At 40.7% G+C, this 26,943-nt stretch overlaps 1 protein-coding gene across 1 annotated transcript in view; it reads left to right on the top strand.

Moving 5' to 3' along the window:
- Window positions 1–26,943, top strand: part of AMPH (amphiphysin) — a 289,944-nt gene that overhangs the window by 213,918 nt on the left and 49,083 nt on the right. Inside the window, exons 8-10 of the mRNA XM_088478141.1 lie at window positions 2,934–3,009; window positions 15,447–15,529; window positions 18,034–18,175. Coding sequence (XP_088334267.1) covers window positions 2,934–3,009; window positions 15,447–15,529; window positions 18,034–18,175 — 301 coding nt within the window. The remainder of the gene's footprint in view (window positions 1–2,933; window positions 3,010–15,446; window positions 15,530–18,033; window positions 18,176–26,943) is intronic.

The following is a 26,943-nucleotide window of genomic DNA, read 5'->3' as shown; positions in this document are numbered from 1 at the left end:
ATCACAGAATGTGTTGGTTTTTCTGCTCCTATGCTATTATTAACCTCAATAACCTTAATTTCCACTCATTTCCAGTCTATTCTGAACACCTCACAATAGTGTTTTTATGTCCAAAAGGTTGCACCGAGGTAGCTGGATGACTATGCTAAGCGACACGAGTGGGTGGCACAAACACGTGGCCCATCTAGGAGTGACACTGCAGTGGCAGACAGGATGGCAGTTTGAAAAACTAGGCCCCAAACTGTACATAATGCAAAGAAAAAAAAGAGGTGCAAGATGGAATTGTCCTTGGGCCCTCCCACCCACCCTTATGTTGTATAAACAGGACATGCACACTTTAACAAACAAATCATTTCAACGCCAGGGTCTGCCACACAACTGTGGCAGAAATGATTGGTTCGTTTGGGCCCCCACAAAACAAGCTGGCAATTAATCTGGCCCTGCACAAACTAGCTCTACGGAGGCAAGATGTCGTCCTCATCCTCCTCATCCACCGATTCCTCACCCTCTTCAGTGTTGTGTACATCCTCATCCTCACAGAGAATTAATTCGTCCCTGCTGGAATCCACCACCACAGGTCCCTCTGTACGTTCTGGAGGCTGGTCTCCCTGGAAGAGTTGATAATTAATTTTGATGAACATCATCTTCACATTTTGTGGAAGCAACCTCCTACGCCTTTCGCTGACAAGGTTCCCGGCTGCACTAAACACTCTTTCGGAGTACACACTGGAGGGGGGGGGGCAACTCAGGTAAAATAGAGCCAGTTTGTACAGGGGCCTCCAAATTGCCTGTTTTTCCTGCCAGTACAGGTACGGACTGTCTGACATGCCTACTTGGATGCTGTCTCCGATGTAATCCTTTAACAGACAGACGCACGTATGTTAGACTGAGATGTATGTTATTTACTATGGCAAGCTCTACATAGAGAAACATGTTTGTCTATGAGTAAGATCATTTGAAAATAAAGTCCTACTGAATTACACAACACAAATACACAACAATTTTAAATTACATTTTCCTTCTATTTTACACAACTTTGGCTATTTATTTTATTCAGCTGATTTTAAATTGAAAACTATTTTGTGAAACTCTATATTTTAATGTATACCAATAAAAGAGAAGTATTAAATGCAATAACCTTTCAAGATCACCAGTGCATTCCTTAAAATATACCTACTTTACTTTTGGATATGTTCTGTTACAATCTAGACTGATAAATATACTGGAAAAGATATACATTATAGGTTGATCTAATGATGAATACAACATCTTCAAGTGTGGATGTGCTGCAAGTCATATTCTCTTAATCGAGGATCTTTCTGCTCTAGGTAGCCCTAGTATTGAGGAAGTAGGCAGCAAGGATATGTCCTGGGCATCATGTGGGAATCATTTACACAATAGCAACCAAATTTCAGGTCTGATATAGGGGGAGATGTATCATCGTCGACATCGTCGATGCGGTACATCCCCCCTGACTTCGCGTACATACCGGGGTTAATTACTGCGGCATGTACCAAGAATATCGCAAAGAACAGCTCTCTCGATGAGAGCTGTCCTTTGCGATGCTGCCGGGCAGAGGGACTTCCGGGTTTAACACCCAGAAGTCCTTCTACGCATGCGCAGAAGGCCGCGGGTCGCGGGGGCTCCTGGGAGGGATCCCTCAGGATTCCCAGATTGTGGTTATTTTATATAATAATCACCTTATTGGGACATTAGAATAAATTTAGCTTTTTGTGCTAGAAAACAGAATTTGCTCAATATTTCTTCACAACCACTAGCATTTTGAAGTTACCCAAGACAATAGGGAGGAGCAAAGCCTGGTAGGGAACTATTTGTCTGGTTGTAGGAGTCCATAATATATTTGGTGATGTCTCTATTTACAATCATAGTTATGTTGCGTACACACGGTCAGACAAGATGTCAGATTTGTAGAATATCGTTTACAAAATCTGACAGCTTCTGGCCCCTGCAAACGATCAAACGATTGTCGATCCGTGGCCATGTATGGTCGTTATCGACCATCGTCGGTAGTCCGTGCAAGCAGGCATACCTGGTCGATATCAACCAGGTTAGCCTGTTTACTATAGGGACCCGCGATCGTTAATCGCGAATCATTGTAGTTGTAAGGGGCTTGCCGCATGTGTTGGATGTTCGATAACGATCATCCAACACATGCAGGACGATCAGATAACGCTATCGTTATCTGATCGTCCCCCCGTCGTACCGTGTGTGTACGCACCATTCATTTTACAAAGCTGCAACAGATGAATGCATCTGGCACAAAAAAAACTTTGTGTCACCTGAATAGTGCTACAAAAAATATCTTAAGATGTGGTGCAAATATTGGTATCATTGGCTGTGTCGGGTAAATTAACAGTAATCCAACGCGGATCGGAACGATATACCATACTCATCATATAGTGTGTATACAGATTCGTCATTATCTGCAGTCATTCATTAAATCGTCCAATCTGCTGTACTGCACATCAGATGGGACAATTCAACGAACAACGTGGTGCAGCTTGAAACGAACCCAGCATCGCACCATCGTAAGGTGCCACACATCATTTGGTTTGCAATGCAGATTTAAAATCAAGCAGGTCAGTAGTGGTTACACATGTTGCAAACCAAGCATATGGATAGCGGGCGGCTACATCACAAGATGTGTACAACTCTATATATGGGTGAATATATGCATTCCGTCTAACTCAGTATCAGGCCAATATGAATATGATAGAAATGTACCTACATAGCACAGGCAAAATTTTAGTTGTGGAATTTAAATGTCAATAGATACTGTATATATAATATATATATTATACAAATTATCTAACAATGTGTGAACTCATATCGAATAGAAAAAACAGATGGAAAATATACAAATGCCTTCTTTTGTTTTTCACGCCTCCTATTGTGATTCTTCAATAACACAGACGAATTGGTTTCTACGTGAACACTTTCCAAAACATCACTGGCCTGGAGGCAAAGTTTCACAAGGAAATCACAGGGGTGAGTCATGTTTTATTTAAATAAATGTTTTCAGCTCCATACAAATTGAATTATACTATTTGTAGCTAAAGTCTAGCACACTTTCAATTCTTTAAAATAAGCAAATCTAAATATTTTTCTATGCTAGATGTACTTTATTTACTTTATCCAGTGTCTGTAACAGTAGTTAGTAGGAGGAAAGCATATCACCTTACTCACAATATCAGTAATACTGTAGCTAACTGATACACAATGATAATCGATATTGCATAACTAGATTTCTGCACTACAAAATCAACATGTTGTAGATCAAAGGCCACAAAGATGTGGAGGATGGCAGGGCCACAAAGTTCTGATACAGTTCAATTCTTCAGTAGTAGGTCTTGCAGTTTGATAGTGCTTCTATCTGAGCTGTTTATCTTCTTCCAAGTAGGGTTTCTCACCAGGAGTCAGCTTGGTTAAACCCCTAGGGCCTGTGGTGTAGGTGAGATGCAGGGTCAGAAGTATGGGAGACAATGGAGGCGCCTGCCGCCGGGCACCAGCACTGAAGGAGCACCTCCTCCTTCACCCACAATATATTCACCCCATTTAGGGCTGTAAATATGGGGGCACTAAATGATAACTTGCTTCCGGGCGTCTGGGATGAACTTACGCCACTGGTGAGATGACCCTTGTTTCCTCCCTTACCCAGCAAGATATCACAAGTACAGAAAGTAAAAAGGAATATCCCTTCAGGGTTTTTTGTAATTTTGTGTAAAGGCAATAGGAATTTGTTAACTTATTTCTCACTACAGTGACCTTTTCACTAGACATAAAGAAAACTTGATACCTTATCCTTTACTGTAAATACAACTATATTGGATCTTCAACAGTCAAATTGATCTCCAAACAATGTGTCCCCTACCCCAAGAATATACCAATGCTCACTCCTTTAATTCCTTACCCAAAGGTAAATACCAAACCCAAGGTCCCCAACATGGTTGGCAGACCACAAAAGGTTAAGTGCCAAGCTAAACTCCTCTGCCTCGAGTTTAGGACTCAGTGACTAAATTGATCACTGATTGACGGATAATAAATAAATTATATAAATATATATATATAAATATATATATATCTACATACACACACCACACACGGCGGCATAGGGTCACAACGACCTCTCAGCCGTTCAACAGTTTGGTTTATTGAAAAATATCTATCTTAGGGTCGTAAGCTATTCTGCTGTTCCCACTTTAGGCCCCAGCATCCCAAGATCCATTGATGTGTGGAGTCCACTGGAAAAATAATTGTTTCATGCAGTTGCTCTGAGTAACAAACATTGCTGTGCAGTATTGGGACTGTCTGGCATACCCTCTGTCACTTTAAACTCAGTTTCTTTCAAACTTGGTGCATGATTGAAACTAGCTGGCAGCTTGGTGGTTAGAGGCACTTTTTACAGTTCAAGCATATACATAACAACTGTCACAAAAATTGCAGATTGAAATTTGTATGTTGAGCCACATGTACAGTATCTCAAGATCAGGGGCGCCGAGAGGGGGGGGAGCGGGTACAGATTACCCGGGTCCGGGCTTCCTGAGGGGCCCGGCGAGGGCCCGGGGTCCGACGCCGCCCCCCCTCCCTCACAGCAGCCCAGCACACAGCATGTGCTGAGCTGCAGTTGGAGACTGCTCGTGGCTGCTGAGCAGCAGCCACAGCAGTCTCCTATGCCTGTGCTGGGGAGCGATCACACTGATCGCGCCCCCCCTGGCTTTGCGCCGGGCTGAGGGGGCTCAGAGCGCTTCCCCTCCCCGGCGCGCAGCGGCGCTGCAAATCTTTTTTATTTTTTTGGCAAGGGGGCGTGGCCACGCCTCCCAAGATTAGGCCACGCCTCCTACTACCGGGGCCCGCCTTGGCTCTTGGCGGCCCTGCTCAAGATACAGTACAGTATATCCAATTTTAAACATGGAAGTAATGCCGCATTAAGCATACAAATGTGTATACTCACACCCAGGGCTATTTTTCTGGAAAGATAGGTTCAGGAACTGGTGGTGGAGCTACTGGTTGGTGGATCTTTAAAAAAACACAAGTATATATAGAATAGAATAGAATAGATTTTTTATTGGCCAAGTATACAGACGTATACCCGGAATTTAGCTCCGGTTACTGCACACATATATAACAATTCACAGCCAATCATAAAAACAAAAACATAAAAACAATACATACATTATTACCACAAAACTAAGCAAATCCTCCATTTAGTTATTCGTTAGACAGCACTCCTGAAAAAATTCTTCAAAGATGTGGTGCCTGGTTCATACAAAATAAATATATGCACTAACTTTTTTGGAACAAAAAAGCAACAAAGCCAGCACTCATGTTTTGTCGATTTATTGTGAAGGTAACATATGAAAAATACAGCGTACAATAGTCAGCAGCAGCAGCCTGCCTGACGACTGTTTCAACCAAATCCTTGTTGGTTTATCCCAGGACAATCACAGTAAATCTACTAAATGTGAGTGCTGGCTTTTTATTGTTCCAAAACACTATATATATATATATATATATATATATATATATATATATATAGTATTTAAAGACGGCACTCAAAAAGGGACTGTAAAATAAAACTTATCTTGTGGAAAATACATTTTGGCCCCAGACATTACCTCATAGTTAAGAGAGTTCCTGCTGTAAGATATAGCAATGCCCATGCCCAATGATAGTGTATATATGTAGTTTCATTAAGTGACATATGCGCAGTAGAAAATAGTGAATTAACAGTTTAAATACAAGAACTCCCATCTCTGCTGTTTACTGTTTTATAAATGCAGTGGGATATATGGCATGGTTGAAACTTAAAATAAAGTAGGCTTAACACTTAGGAAAGACAATAATGGTAGACTAACCTGGCAGAGGATCAGCTAAAATTAATAAAGCAATCCATAAAAAAAAAAAAGATTTCCTTTGAAGTGAGAGCATGGCAGAAAAATAACAGGCCAGCTCAGCTATTCCGTACAGTGAAGATAATTTACAAACCAGCATGTCTGCAGCCTGGTGCAATCTAATTTGCTGAATCCCAACTATGCTATAAAATGAGTGGCAAGGTTCCAAGCCTACAAATATATATATATGTGTGTGTGTGTGTGTGTTTTCAATAATTTATATAACAGTATTACTTACCATCCTCTTTGTGGAGAGTGGTCTGTTTAATTTGTTCTCCCAAGGTGAAGCCAATAGGGGGGCCTAGAAGGGCAAATGCTTTGTGTGGGGGAAACAAGTCCATACAATCAGTGCAGGATAATATTATACACCAGGGGATATTATTCAAAGGATGCTGCTTTTAAAGGGCAATGTGGAGGGGACTGATGGCACATCAACAGCATGAGGAGGAGTGGGGTGGCATCTAAGGTTCATCTGGAGGGTCTAATGGCACACAATGGGCAGCTGTTGGGGTCTGATTTTTTCACAAGGGGCAGCTGGAGGGGTCTGATGATAATCAGTGCAATCTCATGGTGCATCTAAAGGCCCCCATACATCTGCGACAGATCATCACGATGGGATCGGAAACGCCATCGATGTTCCCCGATGCGTCGCAGGATTGGTGAAATTCTACATAAATTTCACCAATCTGCCAAATCGCGATAATTTTTTGATCGTGATCGGCATTTCTGTGAAATACAACATGTCAGGACTTTATTGGAGTTTGGATCCGGAATGGAGACAGGAGTAGTACATGGGACCGTTTGCTGGTATTGAAAAGATGCCGGCCTTAATGGGGTGTGTTTCATGAATGGAGGAAGGTGCAGGAGGTACAAACTGTGGCAACCAAGGGAGACAAGGTATGTCGGACACTGGAGCCGGAGCTGGAGGCATACAAGGACACAGAACCCACAGGGACGGCAGGACCCTCTATGGGAGAGGCGAATGGATCACGCAATCCGGACAGTAGTCAGAGGTGGAACGAGCTGGAACACGGACTGAGAGTCAGCAGGCTTACCACGATAGACTGCAGCAATACAAGCAAGGGAGCTGAGGAACTAGCACACAGCTAAGCTGTGTAAAATGTTGCACTGGCAATTAAAGAGCCTCTTGACAACTCTTTAATACCCTCATGTAGTGCAGGATAGGTTGCTAACCCTCCAGCCCAAGCTGCAAGCTGATTGGTCCAATTTTGACATGTGACCTGTATCCAAGATGGCGACGCCCAGTGGTCACCAGCACTGCTCAGGAATGCACAGCCTGTTGTTCTGCCAGCCACTACACCTGATCTCCAGGGCCAGGATCACCTCCAGAAGCCAGGAAGGACCCTGCCACAGCACCCTGAGAGGTAAGGCCTGCGCCGCCCGTGAACCCGCGGTCCTGGTCGTGACACAACATGTTGGATTTCAGCGATCCTGCAATGCTGGGTTGCAGGATCGCTACATCGCAACGATGCATGGCGCAAGTAGAGTCATACGGGACTGCAGCAACAATGTATGAGGACACATCTGTAAGGTGTATCCGGAGGGGTCTGGTTCTGCGTAAGGTGCCTCTGGAGGGGACTTAAAGCACATAAAGGGCTTGTGTAGGGGTCTGATGGCAAAATTGTGGCATGTGGAGAGTATTCTTATGACAATCACCCAGTTACATATCGTATGCCCATCACCCCCCTATTATATTATGTCCATTACCTTCTCTTATATATTGTATTCCCATCATCCCCTTTAAACATTGTATTACCATTAACCCCCCACTTACAGTATATATTGTTTTCCCATTACCACCCCTTATACATTGTATGCGCATCACAACTCTCCCACCCCTTGTATATTTTATACCACTATCCTCTACTTTGACTTACCACACTGTTCACAGACATATCTGGGGTACACACCCGCTGACATTTTCGCAATATATCGGCTGTTGGATTGAATGGGCGATATATTGCCCAGTGTGCACGCAGCATTACTTTGATCTGCAGATGAAGGATTATTAGCAGTACCTAGAATTTCCCTTACATAATTTTTGGTTCAAGCTTTAAACTTGGCAGCTCTGACTCTCTGGAACTCGCTGACTCACATGGTATGGGAGACTTCCAATCGAGAATCCTTCAAAAACAGAAGAATTGACTGTATACTCAAGAATTTCATTAATACCCCTTTAGTTTCAAAAGAAAAAAAATGCTCTTTTATGTAGTCTTTTAATACATTTATTTAGTATCATGAGTTTTTTAAGCTGCAAAAGTGAAACACTTTGATTCCTATTGGGGAAAATTGATAAATAAATACATTATTATTATTATTAGTAGTAGTAGTAGAAGTAGTAGTCTTAGCAATATTACTATTATAATTATTATTATAATGTTTAATATTATTATTATTATCGTCATCATTATCAATGAAGTACTATCAACCGGAAGAGTCAATACACAAAGAACCAATCTGCTGCTGCTAGATAGTTCTGCTGGTGTCATCATTATCTTCACATACAATGGTGCTAGAAAGTTTATGAACCCTTTTCATTTCAGCATAAATGTGACCTGAAATGTATTCACATTTGATCTAAGTCATAAAAATACGTGAAGAGATTTGAATAAATCAAATAACAGACATCCATTATGTCCTTTCATTCATTTATTGATTAAAATGAGATAACATTAATATTATTTGTCAAAAGTAACTGACGTGACTCCCTGCACTTCAACCAAACATTTACGGTAATTGTTGATGATTCCGCTCATCGACTCGGATAAATTTTGTCCCATTCATCCTTTCATAACTGTTTCAACTCATGGCTGTTATTGGGTTTTCATGCAGACTTTATTGTACTTCAGAACCTGCCACAACATTTCTATTGGATTAAGGTCTGGACTTTGACTCAGCCATTACTCGAAATTGCACTTCTTCAACCATTTTTTGCATACTGACTTGTGTGCTTAGGGTTGTCATCTTGCTGCAATACTCTCATACATTATTCTGTAGAATTAAATTCAATTAGTTCCATTAATGATGGACCAGTGGCAGCAAAACAGCCCAAAAACATACTGCCACTGTATTCTATTATTGTGATTAGGTTCTTATGTTGGAAAGCAGTGTTTGGTTTTGTCCAAACATAACATTTCTCATGTAAGCCAACATTTTCTATTTTACACTCATCTCGTCCACAAAACATCTTCCAATAGTCTTATGGCTCATCCAGGTGATCTTTATCTGTAAGTATTGGCTTCCTCGTAATCCTTCCATGAAAACTATTCTGGTTCAGTGTTTGCCAGATGGTGGACTGATGAACACTGCCAGCAGCCAGTGCAAGAGAGGCTTGCAGATCATTTATTGTTACCCTTGTGTACTTTGGGATTTCCCGGGATATTATATGCCTTGCTCTTGGAGTGATCTTATGGATGCCCACTCCTGGGGAGACGAACAGTGGTGTTCATTTTTTTCCTATGTACACTGTCTGCCTGACAGTGGATTGGTGAAGGTCAAGGACTTTAGAAATCATTTTGTAACCTTTTCCATGACAAATGACAAATCTTTTTCCAAGGACCTCAAAAAACTGCTTCCACCAAGGCATGGCATGAGTACAAAAACCAGTTTGGTGAAGAGCAGAGACTGGCTGGGAAAATACCATTTTGCGCTTTCTAAATAGGCAGGTTCTCATAGTTTTCCTAAAAACAATCTCTTTATGTATTTTTATGACTTAAATGAAGATCTGAATACACTTCGTGGTAATTTTACAAAATTGCTGCATTTTAGAAGTGGAGCTGTTGCCCTTAGCAACCAATCAGATTCTAGCTAGTATCTTCTAGAAGATAATAGCTAGAATCTGATTGGTTGCTAAAGGCAATACCTCACTTCTAAAAACCCACGCTTTAGGTCACAAACTTCTATCAGGGCTGTGTACCAAACTTCTGGTACCTGCAAAAGATACATCTCAAGCAGAGAAATAGAAGAATACATGGGCTATCGTTTACTAAGGACGACTCCTCTAAAAGGGACACATTTGCATACCATGAAGGGGAACACCAAAACTGCTTCCAATATGTCATTCCCAATTAGAGAAAAATATTTTAATACACAGAAATGTTCAGATATTAAAAAAAAATATCTAATCAAGAAATTAAATATTGAAAATAATGTAGCATTGTGTGTTTATTAAAATACTTAACAGGCCATCTAATGATCTATATATAAGTTAGCTACTCAACAAGGGCCTATGGTAGACAAAGGGGGAATTAATCAAGCACATCCCACATTCATATGCCTTGTTAATATTATATTGTAGTCAGGGCCGAAACTAGGGGGGGGGCTAAGGGGGCACGTACCCCGAGCGCTGACTTGAGGGGGTGACGAGAAGAGACTGCCAAGGTGAGGCGGCCCCAGGTAGTTGCACATGTGGGTTTGGGTCGCCTGCAGCCCGGCCTTGAGAGACACAGCACAGCCATTAGTCTAATGTGACGCGGTCGCAAGCCAATCAGAGCTTGCGGACCAGCAGCCAATCAGCAGTGGCTGCCGGTCTGTGAGCTCCAATCGGTTCGCAACTGGCGCCACATTAGAGTGAGTGGAGCTGACCAATCCCTGCCATGGGGTATCTCCGTCCCGTCCCGTGCCGCCCAAGCTCTCCCACCACACAGCCCCGGCAGGTAAAAGGAGGGAGCTGGCTTGCTGGGAGATCACATTTTAATGTTAAAGTCCGATTTTTAATAGTGTTCATCCGTCAGTTCTGGGGGGACTGCTGTCACTGGGGTGCATTACTGTGTCATAATGTGTAAGTGGCCTTACTGTGACATAATGTGTAGTAAGGGGCATTACTGTGACATAATGTGTACCCTTAAGGGGCATTACTGTGGCATAATGTGTTGTAAAGAGCATTACTGTGGGATAATGTGTTGCAAGGGGCATTACTGTGGCATAATGTGTTGCAAGGGGCATTACTGTGGCATAATGTGTCACAAAACCACATAATGTGTCACAAAACCACACATCCTTTTTGTGCTCTATGTTGTATTTTTTTTATTGTGGGGTGGGGCGCCAAATTACTGTATTACCCCGGGTGACAGAAATCCTAGTTTCCGCCCTGATGTAGTGTAGACCACTACTGCATTAACAGTCACCTAATTGCAACATTCAGCTTATTTGCTATGTGCAATAGTGTTGGTTACTTAACCAGTCCTATGAAAAGTTACACTAATGTATAATAGAGTATTATTCTGCTTTGAATGGTTTATGGGGCTCATATCTTATTGATAACTGAACCATATTTCAGAATCAACACACTAGTCTAATAGTTTATAATGATACACTATGCCAGTATTTATGTTTTCCACTATCTGTAGCTTGCAGTGTGCATTATAGTATAAGTTGCAGTTAGTTTCTCATGAATTGGACTGCAATCTCAGAGGATATTAGGTTCTCAAGGTTCTCTTACTTAATACAGTGTAGTTTGTAACAAAGTTTATTTTTATATTGGTAATATATTGGGTAATTGTTATATTAGTCGTATAGAAAAATGTCCACACATGTCCAGTGCAATTATGTCTTAATAGCAATAAGATTATTATTATTATTAACTTTTATTTTAAGGTGGCACAAAGTGTCCACAGCTCTGTACAAGAAGGTAACAGAACATACTTACAATATACAGCAGCAAACCATAGCATAAGTACATAGCATAACTACAACAGAGGCATCACAACGGGTGGTGACACCCAGTGTGGGACCTCCAGACCTCCTTGTCCCATTTCAGTGACCTAACCATGTCACACCCCTGTTCTCATCACACTGGGGGGTTGCCCAGCACTCTAGGAGATGCTGGGCAGCTGCCAGCCTCTCCGGACACACATCTTTGCTATTTTGTTGTCACCCCCTCGTATGGTGTCACTAGGTGCGGCCCGTTTCCCCTATAACCCCTTAGTGCGCCACTGACTACAGAACATTAATATATCTCTACAGACTGGGCAGGACAATTAACACAGAAAAGGATAAGGCAATGCACTGTAGCTTTTTACTGAAAAAGCATGCAGCGGTGAAGACCAGGAAGGGCGGGAACCAATTTAGTACTGAATGACCCTGTACGCTACTTAAGGCAAGCTAAGCTTATAATTTCCTAATACATTTTCAATAAACATTGAACTTTAATCTTAACTTGTATTTCTTTGGTATTCATTGTACCGAGTTCTATGCAACTCTGTCTTATATATCAAAGACTAAACTCATGTTACCTGAATATATGTTTACAGAACATTTTGCTGTTTCAAATAATTAAAATAATTGAACTGTATTATCTGAAATCAACTGTACACATTGTTACATAAGCCCTAGATCTGTACAAAAGCCCTAGATCTGTTAACCCAACCACTAATTTTTATTGGCAGGATGATGTAGTTCAGGGCCGGCTCCAGGACAAGACGCACCCTTTGGGACTGAGGCGCACACTACCAAATATTGGGGAGTGGCCTAATTACCATAGGCCAACCCCCTAAATGACATTATTTGGGGGTGTGCATGTATGGCACGCCTCCTGTTTAATGTCAGGCTGGGGGGTAGCCCAGCACTCTTGTCAGTAGCTGGCCTGCCCCAGCCCTCTTCCTGCACTGAATGGATGCCGCGCATATGCGTGCAGCATCCATTCTCTTCTCCAGGGTCCTGCACCGCCGCACAGCTGCCTCCGGGTGGAACAGTGGGGCAGTGCTCGAAAAACGAGACTGTCATGCTAAAATCGGGAATGGTTGGGAGGGGTGCGCCCTCTATGGGGTTGCGCCCCTGTTCGTCCGCACTAGTCGAAAGTGCCTCGAGCCGGCCCTGATGAAGTTCCTATAGAAACAAAGCAAGCACCCATGTTCATTAATGTTCTTGTCCTACCAGGTAACTGATCCTCTAATAGAGTAACAAATATATAATTGAAATGCAACCGGAATCTGACATTATTAAGGAGGTGGGGCCCTCAGGCAGTGAAGCCCACATAAGTCCATTAATGTTGCAAACTAAGTATAAATGTATATAGTACAGTTTACATTTATTAAGGTTGTCCAGACCATGCACTACATTAAACATTTTCTCTGTAGAATGACTATGCATTTCTAATGGTTAGCCAGGCTGGCCACACCTCCTATGTTAGCTGACCCCACTCACTGTGGTGGCTGACCACACCCCTTAAGCATGGTCCTGAACCCTTGTTGCCCCATGTCAAGTTCTAAGGGCATGAAATGTAAATCCGAGTCTGGCCCATGCAATAGAAAAGCTGTAGCACATTACAGATTTATGTTGGCTGTCTTTGAAGAGCTATTCGTTAAATCACTATTGGAAAAACATGGTGTCAAAGTGTGACTGTTTCTAAAACACATTTAAGCAATGACTTTCTATTTTTACCGTATGGTTAACAACCCATAATGCAACTAGAGCCTTTATTTCTCTTTGTAGCTGATTCTCCTGATAGATTTTATAAGGTTTTACTAAGAGACAATTGAGTTTCTTCTGCTTTGTAACTCTTAGCAGTAGCATGAAAGTCACTGCAGGACTATAAGCACAGCTTTATGAACTTTAGAGTTTAAAGGCTCATACACTCTAGAACTGTATGGAAATATGGAGAATAAATGTTTCTCTCTAGGGAACAATTTGCTCCATCTTAAACTAGCTGCATGTATTATTTGCTTATTTATTGAGTAGCTGTCATTTTGGCATTACTTTAGAATCTGCATCTTATTTCAACACATATATTTTTGTATGCAGAACTGCTGCATATTTATTGCTGAAATAAATTCAAGACTCCCAATTGTGCCATATTTCAGTGTATTCAATTAAATGCAGCATTATTTTTATTGCCTTTTTCAACTGACCATTGTACAAAAAAGCACGATAGGCATATTTTAGGTTGATTCATCAAATATGTATTTTTCTAGGACTGCCATGGGTGAAATTAAATTTGTAAAGTACATTTAATGCAATTGAAGTTTTAGGACAGAAGGACTAAGTTATTTGAACTACATCAATTTCATTATGTATTCTATGATTACATTAAAATAATGCCTGCAAAACAAGCAAATGGGAAGTAACCGTAAGTCAGTCACATGTACTTATAATAAACTATGTATAGCTGTCTTTAGCCAGTGGAAGCTCAGTCCTACAAAAGTCCATGGACTGTAGTGGCATATCTATAATGGGTGCAGTTTGTGTGGTGCACACGGGACTATGGGCCATGGAGAGATTCTCTAGTGTGTCCATATGGTGCTTCCCCATAGTTGCCCCCAGTGGTACCATCTTTTTGGCCGTGTATTCAGAATGGTGGCATGGAGTCTTTGCTAGCTCCTGTTTATGTTCCATCTCTTAGAATATACCACTGGAAAGAAGGTGCCACCAGGAACAAGTATGGGGATGCCCCTCAACACATGGGCTCCTACAGCTTAAAATATCCCTGGCTAGCTGTGCTCACCCTAAGGGGTTATAATGCATATAAGCTATGAAGAGCCAAAAAAGTAGCAAAACAGAAATAGAACAGCCAAATAGTATAGCTATGTCAGGAAATATAATTTTTTATGCTGAAAAAGGGCCCAAGAATTACAAAAGAAGGTGATGTGCTGCTATTATATAATTAATGACAATAATTTGCACAAGTTCAATCTTTTGCTTGAGCTAAGAATTATAAGTACACAACAGAAGGGAGGTGCATATACTTTTACTTCAATAGTGCAATAATAACAAACTGGTAGATAACACACTTGGATGGTCAGAAAATGCAATGTTTAAATCAAAGTCATTGTCCGGTGCATTGGTGTATTGGTATGCGGAAATGGTTACTTCACACTGGTGCTGTCCAGGGCCAGATTAACAATGGGGCAGATAGAACTGCAGCTTCAGGTCTTCACATAACTATAGGCCCATCATCATGGCAGCATGATGATTACCAGCTGCCAAACTGGCACACATCCTGCCATAAATCATTTGTATTTAAATTGGATTCCTAGACTTTTTTGATCACATAATTCTAACAGTTTTCTGTTGTTATGTATTTAGAGAGAGATTGGGGCTGATAGTTTAGGGAGTGTACACACCAGTGTGGCTCTGGCTACATACTAATGTGCCCATGAGCTGCACCGAGCCCCAGTTCTGCAATGATAGAGAGCAAGCTGCCTGCCACGCAGAACTCACATTTGGGCCTCCCCCTATAGGCCGGGGCTGACCCTGATAATCTTAATCTTAAGCAGCCATCCCACACCCACATCCACCAACTGGATTTTTTTCTTTATTTTTTAACAGTTTTTCAGCAGGAGCAGCGATGTGCCACTGGGTTCTTTACACTGAGTCATTTGCGTTAAAGCCTTTATGAATACCTCAAATGAGACCACATAGAGGAGAATGGGGTAAAAGAGAGAATGGATAAATGGATGAGACTAGATAAGATTGAAATGATTCCACTACAGTGTAACTATGCTAATATCTGTGTACTGTACATTATGTTCCTTTAAATACATTAATGTATTTTTTTCTATTTTGATCTCTTGATAGCTTTGTCACAAATTGTATGAGGTTATGACCAAATTAGGAGACCAACATGCTGATAAGGCCTTTACTATTCAAGGAGCACCAAGGTGGGTAACTATATGCAGATTAGATAAAAAATAGTACGATGTTATGGATGATAATAAATGCCAATTAATTTTCCATGTACATCTCACATAACTGTTATAGATTAGAATTAGAGGTGTTTGACATTTTAAAATGAAAATAATTAATAATTCCACATTTTGATGTTTTATTCTGTACATAGAAACCTTATTTCCCTGTATTTTTAATTGATTAAGAGCTGCAGAATTGCTTGAGCTGCAAAGGAAATATCTAGTTTAATTATTTAAATGTAATTTCATAACTCTATCAGAAGCTAACATTTCAAAATAGAACATTAAGTGGAATCCTCTTCCTACAACTGAAACATTAATTGGAATCCTTTTCCTACAACTGAAACATTAAGTGGAATCCTCTTCCTACAACTGAAACATTAAGTGGAATCCTCTTCCTACAACTGAAACATTAAGTGGAATCCTCTTCCTACAACTGAAACATTAAGTGGAATCCTCTTCCTACAACTGATACATTAAGTGGAATACTCTTCCTACAACTGAAGCATTAAATGGAATCCTTTTTCTACAACTGAAACATTAAGTGGAATCCTCTTCCTACAACTGAAGCATTAAGTGGAATCCTCTTCCTACAACTGAAGCATTAAGTGGAATCCTCTTCCTACAACTGAAGCATTAAGTGGAATCCTCTTCCTACAACTGAAGCATTAAGTGGAATCCTCTTCCTACAACTGAAACATTAAGTGGAATCCTCTTCCTACAACTGATACATTAAGTGGAATCCTCTTCCTACAACTGATACATTGAGTGGAATCCTCTTCCTACAACTGAAGCATTAAGTGGAATCCTCTTCCTACAACTGAAGCATTAAGTGGAATCCTCTTCCTACAACTGAAACATTAAGTGGAATCCTCTTCCTACAACTGATACATTAAGTGGAATCCTCTTCCTACAACTGATATATTGAGTGGAATCCTCTTCCTACAACTGAAACAGAATCAACTTGGTAGAATCATTTTACTACAAGTGAAACAGGATATGGAATTTATTTAATCTTCCCTTACATCATTTCCTAATATAATACTCTCCTATTCCAGGCAACATTTAGGTATGGTGTATGTACTGGAAAACATACAAAATGTTAATCATGACAAGCCCAACAATATTGGAAGTTTTGGGAGCCCTCATATTCTCCTATAGTCTCTTGCTAATCATCTGGTCTTTTTTGAATTGCTGTACTATAATTACACGATTTGCTAATAGGAACCATATCCTTTCATCACGGTACTCCGAGCACATTTTCCGCATCTCCAGTTTCTCTAGATTGCTTTCTGATAATGTTCCTAAATCTTGATAAATCCTTTTTGTTTGGAACTGTAGTCAGATAGAAGTTGTTGTCCTCATTAAACATATACATTCCTGCATATTCCTATGTTGTTTTTCTTTATTGGCTGGACTCTAGAGAATTTTACTTCACTCCTATTGTTTTCATGGAAGAGAGATACATTGTTTCCCTTTATGTTGTGCAAAAAAAAATATTAGTTTTAGTCTTGTATAACAATGCAAAATGTGCAGATATATTACAGTACATGTCTAATTTGTACAATATACTATACAGCCTTTTTGGAAAATACTGACATTTATTTTAACCAAAAATAATTGTATTTCTTTAATACTGCCACAGAAACCGATGGTGAGTGGATTGGCAAAGCCCTAGGTAAAAGCACGTTAGTTGTGCTTTTCAAGTATGATTGAATGCAATTTCTCAATCATGCGTAAAGAAATGGAGACGTAGTTTAGTGTTCTGTAAAGTTCCTGCTAGAACATGCTTGCTGATAGAGTATAATAAGTACACCCTCTTTTTATTACTGCACGAAGCTTTGGCACTTTGTAACAGACTTACATTTTTCCAATAACACTGCTGAATCTTATCTAAAAATGTGCATTGTAAAGATGTACATAGAAGTGGAGCGTTCCACTGTTGTGAAATGCCCCCATTTGACACGGTTGAGAAGGTCTGCCATGTGGTTTAGCAAACTGTCGCTTGTTACTTGAGACAGTTTGTATTCCAGAGTGATCTTCTACCTGCAAATGCAAAGTCTTGTAGTAGTGATTATGTGATGTGATGTTCAGACTTTCCAATAGTAATTAGTACAGTTTACAAACTGCACATTAAATCCCATGAAAATCTGTTGTTTGAGCAAACTGCTCTTTAGTAATTCCCTCCTTTTGGTTAATGAGAAGAAAATCAGATATTTTAAAGCATAAATAACTCCTATTTGTGCACTACTTCAAGACAATTACATATAAATTATTACACATCATTTATCTTAAAAATAGTTCTAAAGTATATTTGCATTATAATCACCATGTATGTTATAGTGAATTAGCTTAGGAATGATCACATTCACCACACTGCAGAATTAGAAAAAAGCTGCTTAAAGCTAAATAAACATATTTTTCACTAGTCGTTTACCTCACATCTATCTCACACCTATCTCTTTCTTTCCCTTTAGTGATTCTGGACCACTCCGCATTTCAAAGACCCCATCTCCACCTGAAGAGGTGCCCCAGATACCTAGCCCGATAGCAAGTCCCAATCATACATTAGCACCGGTCTCGTCGCCTGCACCAGCACGGCCTAAATCTCCTTCGCAGGTATGTAGAATTTCAAACTGTGAAAAATATAACCATACTGTCTATTTAATGCTGCCAATTGAGTTAGAATTAAAATGAGCTAGTTTCTTACTTATAAGGTTTATTATCACCTGACTTGGCCACCTTCTCTATATACCGATGTTAAAATGATTGGCACCTGTTACCTGGATGGTTGGATATTAATAAGTCCCTGTAAGGAGGGTTATTATTATTCTCCTTTTTTTGGTAGTAAGATATCTTATACACAAGAGATGGGCAATGTAGTAAGGCTTGCTCAAATGAATCAAGGATATTTCATGCAGAAGAAATATTACAACAACGTTCCTCTCTCATGTGTTTAGCTGTAAAAATATATTTGGTTTGCACTACAATTAGCCAAAATTGCAGCTCCAATCTATAGCCATAGCTTCTCCCAAAATATCAAAGTCTTTTCTTTGTTGCTTCCAAACAACAGAACAAACTGTCAAACCCGTTTTCAGTACTATTGCCTTCTTTCCCCCTCTTACTACTACTATGATTTCTTCCATTCCAAAAGTAATGCATATTTTAGGCTTATTATTTAATATAAAATACCAAAGTGTTATGTTAATAAAACTTAAGTTGCAAATCCACTAGACGAGAAAAATGAGCGATTGAACGATTACGACATCGTAATCGTTCAATCGCTCATTAATCGCTCATTAATCGTGCTGTAAAATTGAAAAAATGACCAGCGATGCACGTTCCTGCTGGTTGTTGTCGGCATTTGCCATCGCCTGAACATGCAGGCCAACCTGACGATATCCACAGGTTGTGTATGTTCGGGGATGAGGGAGGGTGCCTGCACTGAACAACATATTGTTCAGTGTGGGCACAATATCCACTGTACAGTATAATGAACGATTACAATGTTATAATCGTACAGTCGTTCCACTCTCGTATAGTGGATACGCAACCTTAAGGGATATCAAGTGGAACAGCAAATGTTTGCTTCATATTTTGCTCTCACCCATTACCTACTATATAGTAAATGCATTGCAATAGTAACATAATATATTCAGGTCCTTCTTGAGCTTAAAGCAGATACAGTATATCCCAATAACATGTTTTATGGCCTGAATTATCCTGAACAGAATAGCTTTGGAACTAGAGAGCCTTTCACAACGAGTCTATTATGTCACCATTCCCTTCTGAAACTCACTCATTCATAGTTTCATACAATGTCCTACCTAGTTAAGGGACATTCTACAGTACTAAAATACAAAGTGACTTTTAAATAGAAGTTTTATAATACACAACATTGCAAGGTTACGTCCCCAGCTGCAAAGTGCTGTAATGATGCTCACCAGAGACTTTTCCCTAACATGGATTTTTTCCTCATTTAAAATAAAGCAAAATATGGTCCATCCTCCTTTTATCCTCAAAATAAACATGCCACCTGTTCTCATCTAAAGCTGCCTCTCCAGCACTACATGCCTGTTCCCGTCCCCCATTCCCAAATCAATATACTGTAAAAAGCTTTGTAATGTATACGGAGAAAAGTCTTGTTGAGAATAAAGCCCTATAACTTATTAGAAAATAGGAACATATAAGCAGGGCATGTAAAACCTATGCTAAATATTATTATGTATTATAATATACAGTAATGTACAATGTGCACATTATGGGGCTGATTCTGACTCACACGCAAAGTGGCTGTAATTGCGAGCAGCCATGGAAACCTGTTTTACTACTTTATTCTAATGCAAATATCCATTCAATTAATGCTGGGGATCGTGCACGTGCAAGCGGAACTTGCACCAGCCCCATGCTGGGTTCAAGAGATCCATCAGTAACAGTCTTCCCTTCCATGTAATCACAACTCAGAATCGCGCAGAGCTTTTGGTACATGCCCACTCCCATGACGTGCCTACAAATCAGGGCGGTCCCATTGTTTGCTTTGTTACCACCCAGTTCCTGTCCGTGAAGAGAACTCCATGTGACAGAATCAGCCCCCCTGCTGGTAATCCATGACTTTTGTGACAAGAATATTTCTGTAGTGCATTATGTAGGAGTATTTATTAATATGTGATTGCTCTTTCCCTTACCAAGTTTTCTGAGTTAGATTTGGTGAGTTGCATTATTACTTTAGTTGAATATTAAAACATTTTAGAATATAGTGCTGCTTTATTTCAGTAGCTGCTAATCCCCCTTTTCTTTCTATTTTGTTTATGATCTGCTATTAGACATTGTATAATAAATGCTCAGCTTCAAAAAATATATATTTTATCTTTTGGATATTATTTCATGTGCTGTTTTTAGGACATGTTTATGGTTCCCATATGTTCTGTTCCTCACTTATCAATGCATTATGCTAATAAGCCTGATTTATAGCACTGCAGTCTGTTAAGTTCCTGGTATCTTGTGAATACTCCCTACAACCGCACCATCTTAGCCTACATGCACACTGTCCTTTTTGATGCATTTTCTTAAGCCTGTTAATTTTTTTTCAAGTATAAACATATATCAAAACCAAATGGTATTTAATATGCATTTCAAAGGTGTTAAATGCATTGTAATGTGCATTGACACTACATTTCTAAGTATGGATCTGTGAGAAATAAATAGCTTTACTCACTTTGTTACAATCAAAAATATCTATATGGAGATATGTAGGTTCTGTTTGAAGCTTCAGAATTTATTTCCTTATGCTGGACATACACTATACAATTATCTATCAGATATCTGTCCAATCTGGCTGGTTGGAATGAAAATCTGGTAGTATATGGGAGCAAATAACAATCGACCATTTGCTTACAAGCACTGGAAAACAAAAATGGTTGTTCAGACAAATTGGTTAAATCAAACAAATGTACGCAAATTTGAACAATTGTTTTTTGTCCGTTTTCCAGTGTTTACCACCATATGGTTGACTGTCATTTTGATCCCATAGATAACCAGGTTTTTATTCCTACCAGTCAGATTGGACAGATGTCTATACCCAGCATTAGTGTAAAGCAGTCTTTGCTCCATTTCATCTACTACTGCTCTGCCCTGTTTGCAGTGGTGTAACTAGGTCAGGGCTGCCGAGGCTCATACCCTGGGCGCCGTAGGAACAGCGGCGCGGAGGGCACCGCCAGCCATTGTACCGGCCTGTCCTAGGTAGCCCGTGTAGTGCCGACCGCAGTGAGTGCACTTAGCACCACGCATTTACACAGGATTGGCGCTAGGCTTCCCTGCGCTCAGCGCCGTCATGTGCTGCACAGCCGAGCCCCTTCTCTCCCCCTGAGCGCTTACCCAATAGTGCCAGGCGGAGGGTGGGAGAAGGGCTCAGGCTGGGCGGCAGCGATGTGTGTGTTAATCAGCAGCCAATGAGAGTTAGACAGACTCTCATTGGCTGCTGCGCCCACTGCAAGAGCCGGGCTGGAGCTCACTCATGAGCTCCTCCCTCCAGCTCCTGCAGTGGGTAATGGGAGAGACCTCATGATGTCTCTCCCATAATGCAGATCGCGCCAGCCCAGGAGGACTGACGTGCGGACCGCGGCGGGAGCAGGAGCTGGAACCGGAGCGGGGATTCAGGTAAGTTTTTTTTTTTAACTTATATTTGACTTCACTGCATCGGAGGGAGGGTGAGTGCACTATGGGGGGACCTCTACTGGGGGGGGACTACTAATGGGGGCACTGCATCAGGAGGGGGATCTCTACTGGGGACTACTACTGGGGGGGCTACTATTGGGGGCACTATATAAGGTGGTTACTACTAGGGGCACACGGGGCACTGCACTGGGAGCACTAAATAGGGAGGACCACTACAGGGGGCACTGTATAAGGGTCACTGAATAGGGGGGACTACTACTGGGGACACTACATAGGGGGGGACTACTACTGGGGGCCACTATATAAAGGGCACTGCATAGGGGGCACCGCTACTGGGGGCACTGCATAGGGTGGGACTACTACTGAGGGCACTATATAAAGGGCACTGCACAGGGAGTGCCACTACTGGGGGCACTGCATGGGAGGGGAGTACTACTGGGGGCACTATATAAGGGGCACTGCATAAGAGGGACCACTACTGGGGGCACTGTATAAGGGGGACCACTACTAGGGGCACCATATAAGGGGAACTAATGGGGTCTTGCATAAGGGGGACTACTACTGGGGGCACTGTATAAGGGGAAATAATGGGGGGCTGCATAAGGGGTACCACTGATCTTTATATAGTCTCATTTAAGTTAATTTTCATCAACTTAATGGATATTGCTAATGCCAGGGTTAGACTGGTTAGACTATAACTGAGAGACCCGCATATTGGTAGTATCCATCTGTCATAAGGTACTCTATTCGCAGCCAGGTCAGCATGGCCTGCTCCGCTCCTATGGAATACCAACCTCTGTGGATAATAGAATGCAACAGTAAGGGACAGTAATTTGAAAAATTATAAATTCATTATATTTTGTGTTTAGGACTACAAGTTGCAGAAGACCCTGGCAGCTTAAGAAATTGTAAATAAAGTAGAAATAATGGGGGATTATCATCATTAGTCATATATAGAACAAAAACGATGAGAAGTTGTCATATAGATAATTGATATGCCAAAATATAAACTTCTAATATAAAAATGATATCACAATTTATTATTGAAAAGTATGATACCTAGCTAGAAGGACCCCTCCCTCATTGAACAGACAAAAACTTTTTCTCTTCCTGCAAGTTATTCAGGTGTAACACAATAGCATGTGGCCAAGTGTTATTAATAAAGAGATAAAAAGTTTTAAACCACAGCTCTTATTTTCCCAAAATACAGACACTTGATTCAGCTTGAATATTCTGAAAATAAGGTGGGGGGGATATACTAATGGGTTGGATATGGGGTCCCAGCGGTCATGATATCACGGTCACAATGCTTACAGCAGCATCCGGATAGTAAGAATCTTGACCCAATAAGGTAAGTGTCCTAACCCTAACCCCTAAACTAGCTTTCCCACAGCCTAATGCAGCCTAACCCTAACCATATCCCCCAGCATCCTAACCCTAATCCTCCCCCCAGTGCCTAACACTAACACTTAACCCTAAACCTAGCCCTCTGCCTAAACCTAATAGATGCAGTCGGGATTCTGGTGCCGGGATTCCAACTGCTGTTGGGATTCCGGCACCGGTATTCTGAGCGCTGGCATCCCGACCGCCGGGATGATAACTAGAATCCATACTAAAGGGTGGTTTATCAAAACCGCTGTTCTTTTGGCATATAACAAAAGGCACAACCACCATAAAATACACTATTTTTTTAAATCCAACACTGTACTGTACATCACTGTCCAGATTTTTCCCTGGACCGTCAGATTTATAAAGGGTCCGTTTTCAAAATCAGTAAACAAATGCTGCAAAGACCAGCCGAACAAAAAAAGTGAGGGTGATGTGCAAGCTGGCACAAACATTGCAAGGACAGAATTGATTTTTTTTAGATAGGGATACACAGGAAAAGGTGCTAAAACATATAATATAATTCCAATAAATATCATAATAAGGAATACAATACGTCCCTTTTTATCGAGAGGTCTGTTGATAAGTAATGTTCTTCCTCCTTTGCTCCTCTCCAATTCAACCGTGATAATATTCCAGTGCATAGAAACGAAAAGCATAAAGAATACAATAGGTGGTATTGGGGCAGATGTATGAAGCTCTGGAAAGTGATAAAGTTGAGAGTGATAAACGACCAACCAATCATCTCCTAGCTGTCATATTTTTAAACACAACCTGTACCATGACAGTTGTGAACTGATTGGTTGGTCGATTATCACTCTCCACTTTATCACTTCCCAGAGATTCATACATCTGCCCCACTGTTTGATAGACTGTATTTAGTTAGTAAGAGCTTTTAATTCATCAGTAGTAATTCTTAATTAGTTCCAAATGATCATCTTGGCATACCCAACTCACAATAAGACACCTGATGTGAAGTATATAAAGGTATCTTTTCTTTTCCCAACCACATACAGCATTCGTTCCAAGGAATTATATAAAAAAGCAGGCGTACCCAAACTCACTTTTACAGTTATAAATAAAGGTATATAAAGATTTCTTTAAGTGTTCGGCAATAAGCGTACCGCACTTACATCAATAGGTGCAGATCTCCTCCTATCTGGGTTTCTTTATAACCATTCTGGTTCCATGAAAATAAACTAGGTTTAGGCAGATAAATCCAGTAGAAGCAGTACGATGTATTCCAAAAATGTATTTATAAACAGAAGTCCATTATAAATAAAAATGAGCATATAAAAAAGATATAAAAATAATTGATAAAAAATTACCATGCAGACCGGGCAAACCACCCATTTGGACAGAAAAAAGGAATCCGAATCAATAAAAAGACAGGTAGATGGTGGATTACTTCAAAGTCTGCATGGACAAACACAGGATAAAAATCTTAACATAACCTCAGGTCGATCATTTTCAGCTCAATTCAGAGCCTTTATCAAGACAAGTGAGGACTGTGCATAGACATCAGGATTTAACAGGCAAATAGACATATTCACAGGAAATTACACATTATTGTTGTATACAAGTAATGAGAAGATTTTTCAAATATTTGACATGTTTTACAATCATAAAGAATTCATGGGACCAGTATCTCTCATTCGTGAATACTCATCAATCACTTACTAAATAAAGGCAAGTTGCAAGGTTTCATAAAAAAGGACATCGACTGATATAGTTTCCTCTATTGTTATATTTTCTATATAATAAGCAAGAAAGTCTGTCTGTCTGTTTGTCCTTTATGCACAGCTAGAGTTTTGGACCTATCTACACCAAATCTGGCATGGTAGTGTAGTTTGACCAGGATAAGTTTTTTGCCTAAGTTTTAACTTTCTCAGAGCCGCACAGTCACACAATCCTTAAAAATGGGGACACTCTTAAATTACACAGGTTCTGGGGATGGCTCAAGTGAAAATTGGCAGTCTGCCAAAGTCCTGTGTGAAAGCTACAAAAGTATCCTTTTAACCTCAGAGTCTGAGCAAGTGTCAAACTTTATAACTCATGCAAGTTCAAATTAAATCCAGAGTTAGTGACAGTATATATTAGTCAGACATCTGTGTTTACATGCAAGGACGCAAGATCTTTAAAGGGCCTCCCCAGAGGTAAGAAAAACACATACATTTGCCTCCACACAGACACCATTCATGTTATGCTACACAGAGCCCATTTATGTTATGCCACACAGAGCCCCCACCCCAGCAACTCACCTCCCCAAGTCCCTCCAGAAGTGTCTCGCCTCCCCCTGTGTGTCATCAACAGCCAGCAGGTGTGGCTTTGGTACCGGGCCACCAGCTAATTACATCTGGCAAACCAGCAGGCAGCAGCAGACATGGACAGACAGTGGTGGCACAATTTGAATCTGGCGCCGGTTGCCAGTCAATATGAGCTCGTGGACCGGCAGCCAATCAGGAGCCGCCACTGCTGATTGGCTGCCGCCGTGGGCTCTGATTGCCTCGCGACTAGCGGTGCTGTCTCTTCATGTCTGCCTGCCGTAATCAGCTGGCGGGCCGGCACCAAATCAACATTGCTGACACCCGGGTCCCCCTCGGCGGCCCTTACTGGACAGGCCCACTTTGTGTGCATGACTGGGTGCAGGGGTAGTGGCGTGTCACAGAGGTAGCTTGGGCACCATAGCAGCCACACCATAGCAGCCACACCCCTTGCACCCACAGTAGTTACACTGTTTGCATACATGTTAGCAAACAGTGTGGTCCTTTTCAGGAACAATGGAATGGTGCTATAGGCGAGGACAATGTAAACAAATTAAGGCTGCAGACATGGGTGTAACTACCATAGGTGCAAGGGGTGCAGCTGCTATGGGGCCCAGAACTGAGGGAGGCCCATCTTTCTTATCAAAGTTATATGTGTTGTATAAATTTTTCACCATTTGGGTGGTGCCTAGGGGCCCTTACAAACTTTTGCTATCGTATGAGGCCTTCAAATAACTAGTTACGCCCCTAGCTGCAGGTGTAATTCAGGGTCCGGTCTTCAACCCGGGCAATGCTGGGTATCCCAGCTAGTAATAAATAAAGTGCCCCTTTTATATTATTAATCAATATAGTACCTTCACTATAATAATAAAGATGATACAACAGTGCCTCATTTCATTTATAAATGTATAATAACGTTCCCCTTTTTACACTAAAATATTGTGTCCTCCATACTTTATTTTTATATTGCTTAATTACTCCCCCAAACATTCTGTCCTGTTACAGAAGCCCTATATTACTTTCCTTTATTTTTCTTCTACCTTATTCTGACGTAATCCACTATGGCTTAAAAAAAAATAGATGATGTGGTCTCTAATCTCTGATGCACACTAAAAAGACACTATTTTTGTGGGGGGCAAAAATACTTATAATAATTTATAGGGGGCACTAAGATTTTTTAATGTAAAAATGAAAACACTATATTTATTAATAATATAATAGGGGCAGTATTTAATTTTTTTACATTGTTCTGCTAAAACATTTTATTGTAATATTGTATGGGGAGAGGAAGCAGGTTCTCGCCTGTTGTAATGGTATATCACTTTCAGTTACCAAGGATTTCAATGATCTGCTGGCCGTTTGGCCATTTAAAATCCACTGTGCATCGTCAGTGGGTTTAAAAGCACCTCCAAACCACTGATCAGTATATCCAGTTGTTTGGATGTCAAAACAACCATCAGTGGACAGCAGATTCAATAGCCATCAAGGCCAATTAGTACATTTCTCCATAGGTTCCTCTACTATATTACTTTATTTAGGACCTAACATTATGGGGTTAATTTT

Source organism: Taudactylus pleione, unplaced genomic scaffold (assembly GCF_031769625.1).
Source record: "Taudactylus pleione unplaced genomic scaffold, aTauple2 ptg000208l, whole genome shotgun sequence".
Taxonomy (NCBI): domain Eukaryota; kingdom Metazoa; phylum Chordata; class Amphibia; order Anura; family Myobatrachidae; genus Taudactylus; species Taudactylus pleione.
The sequence above is the reverse complement of the archived record's forward strand: the minus strand, read 5'-3'. Positions and strand labels throughout refer to the sequence as shown.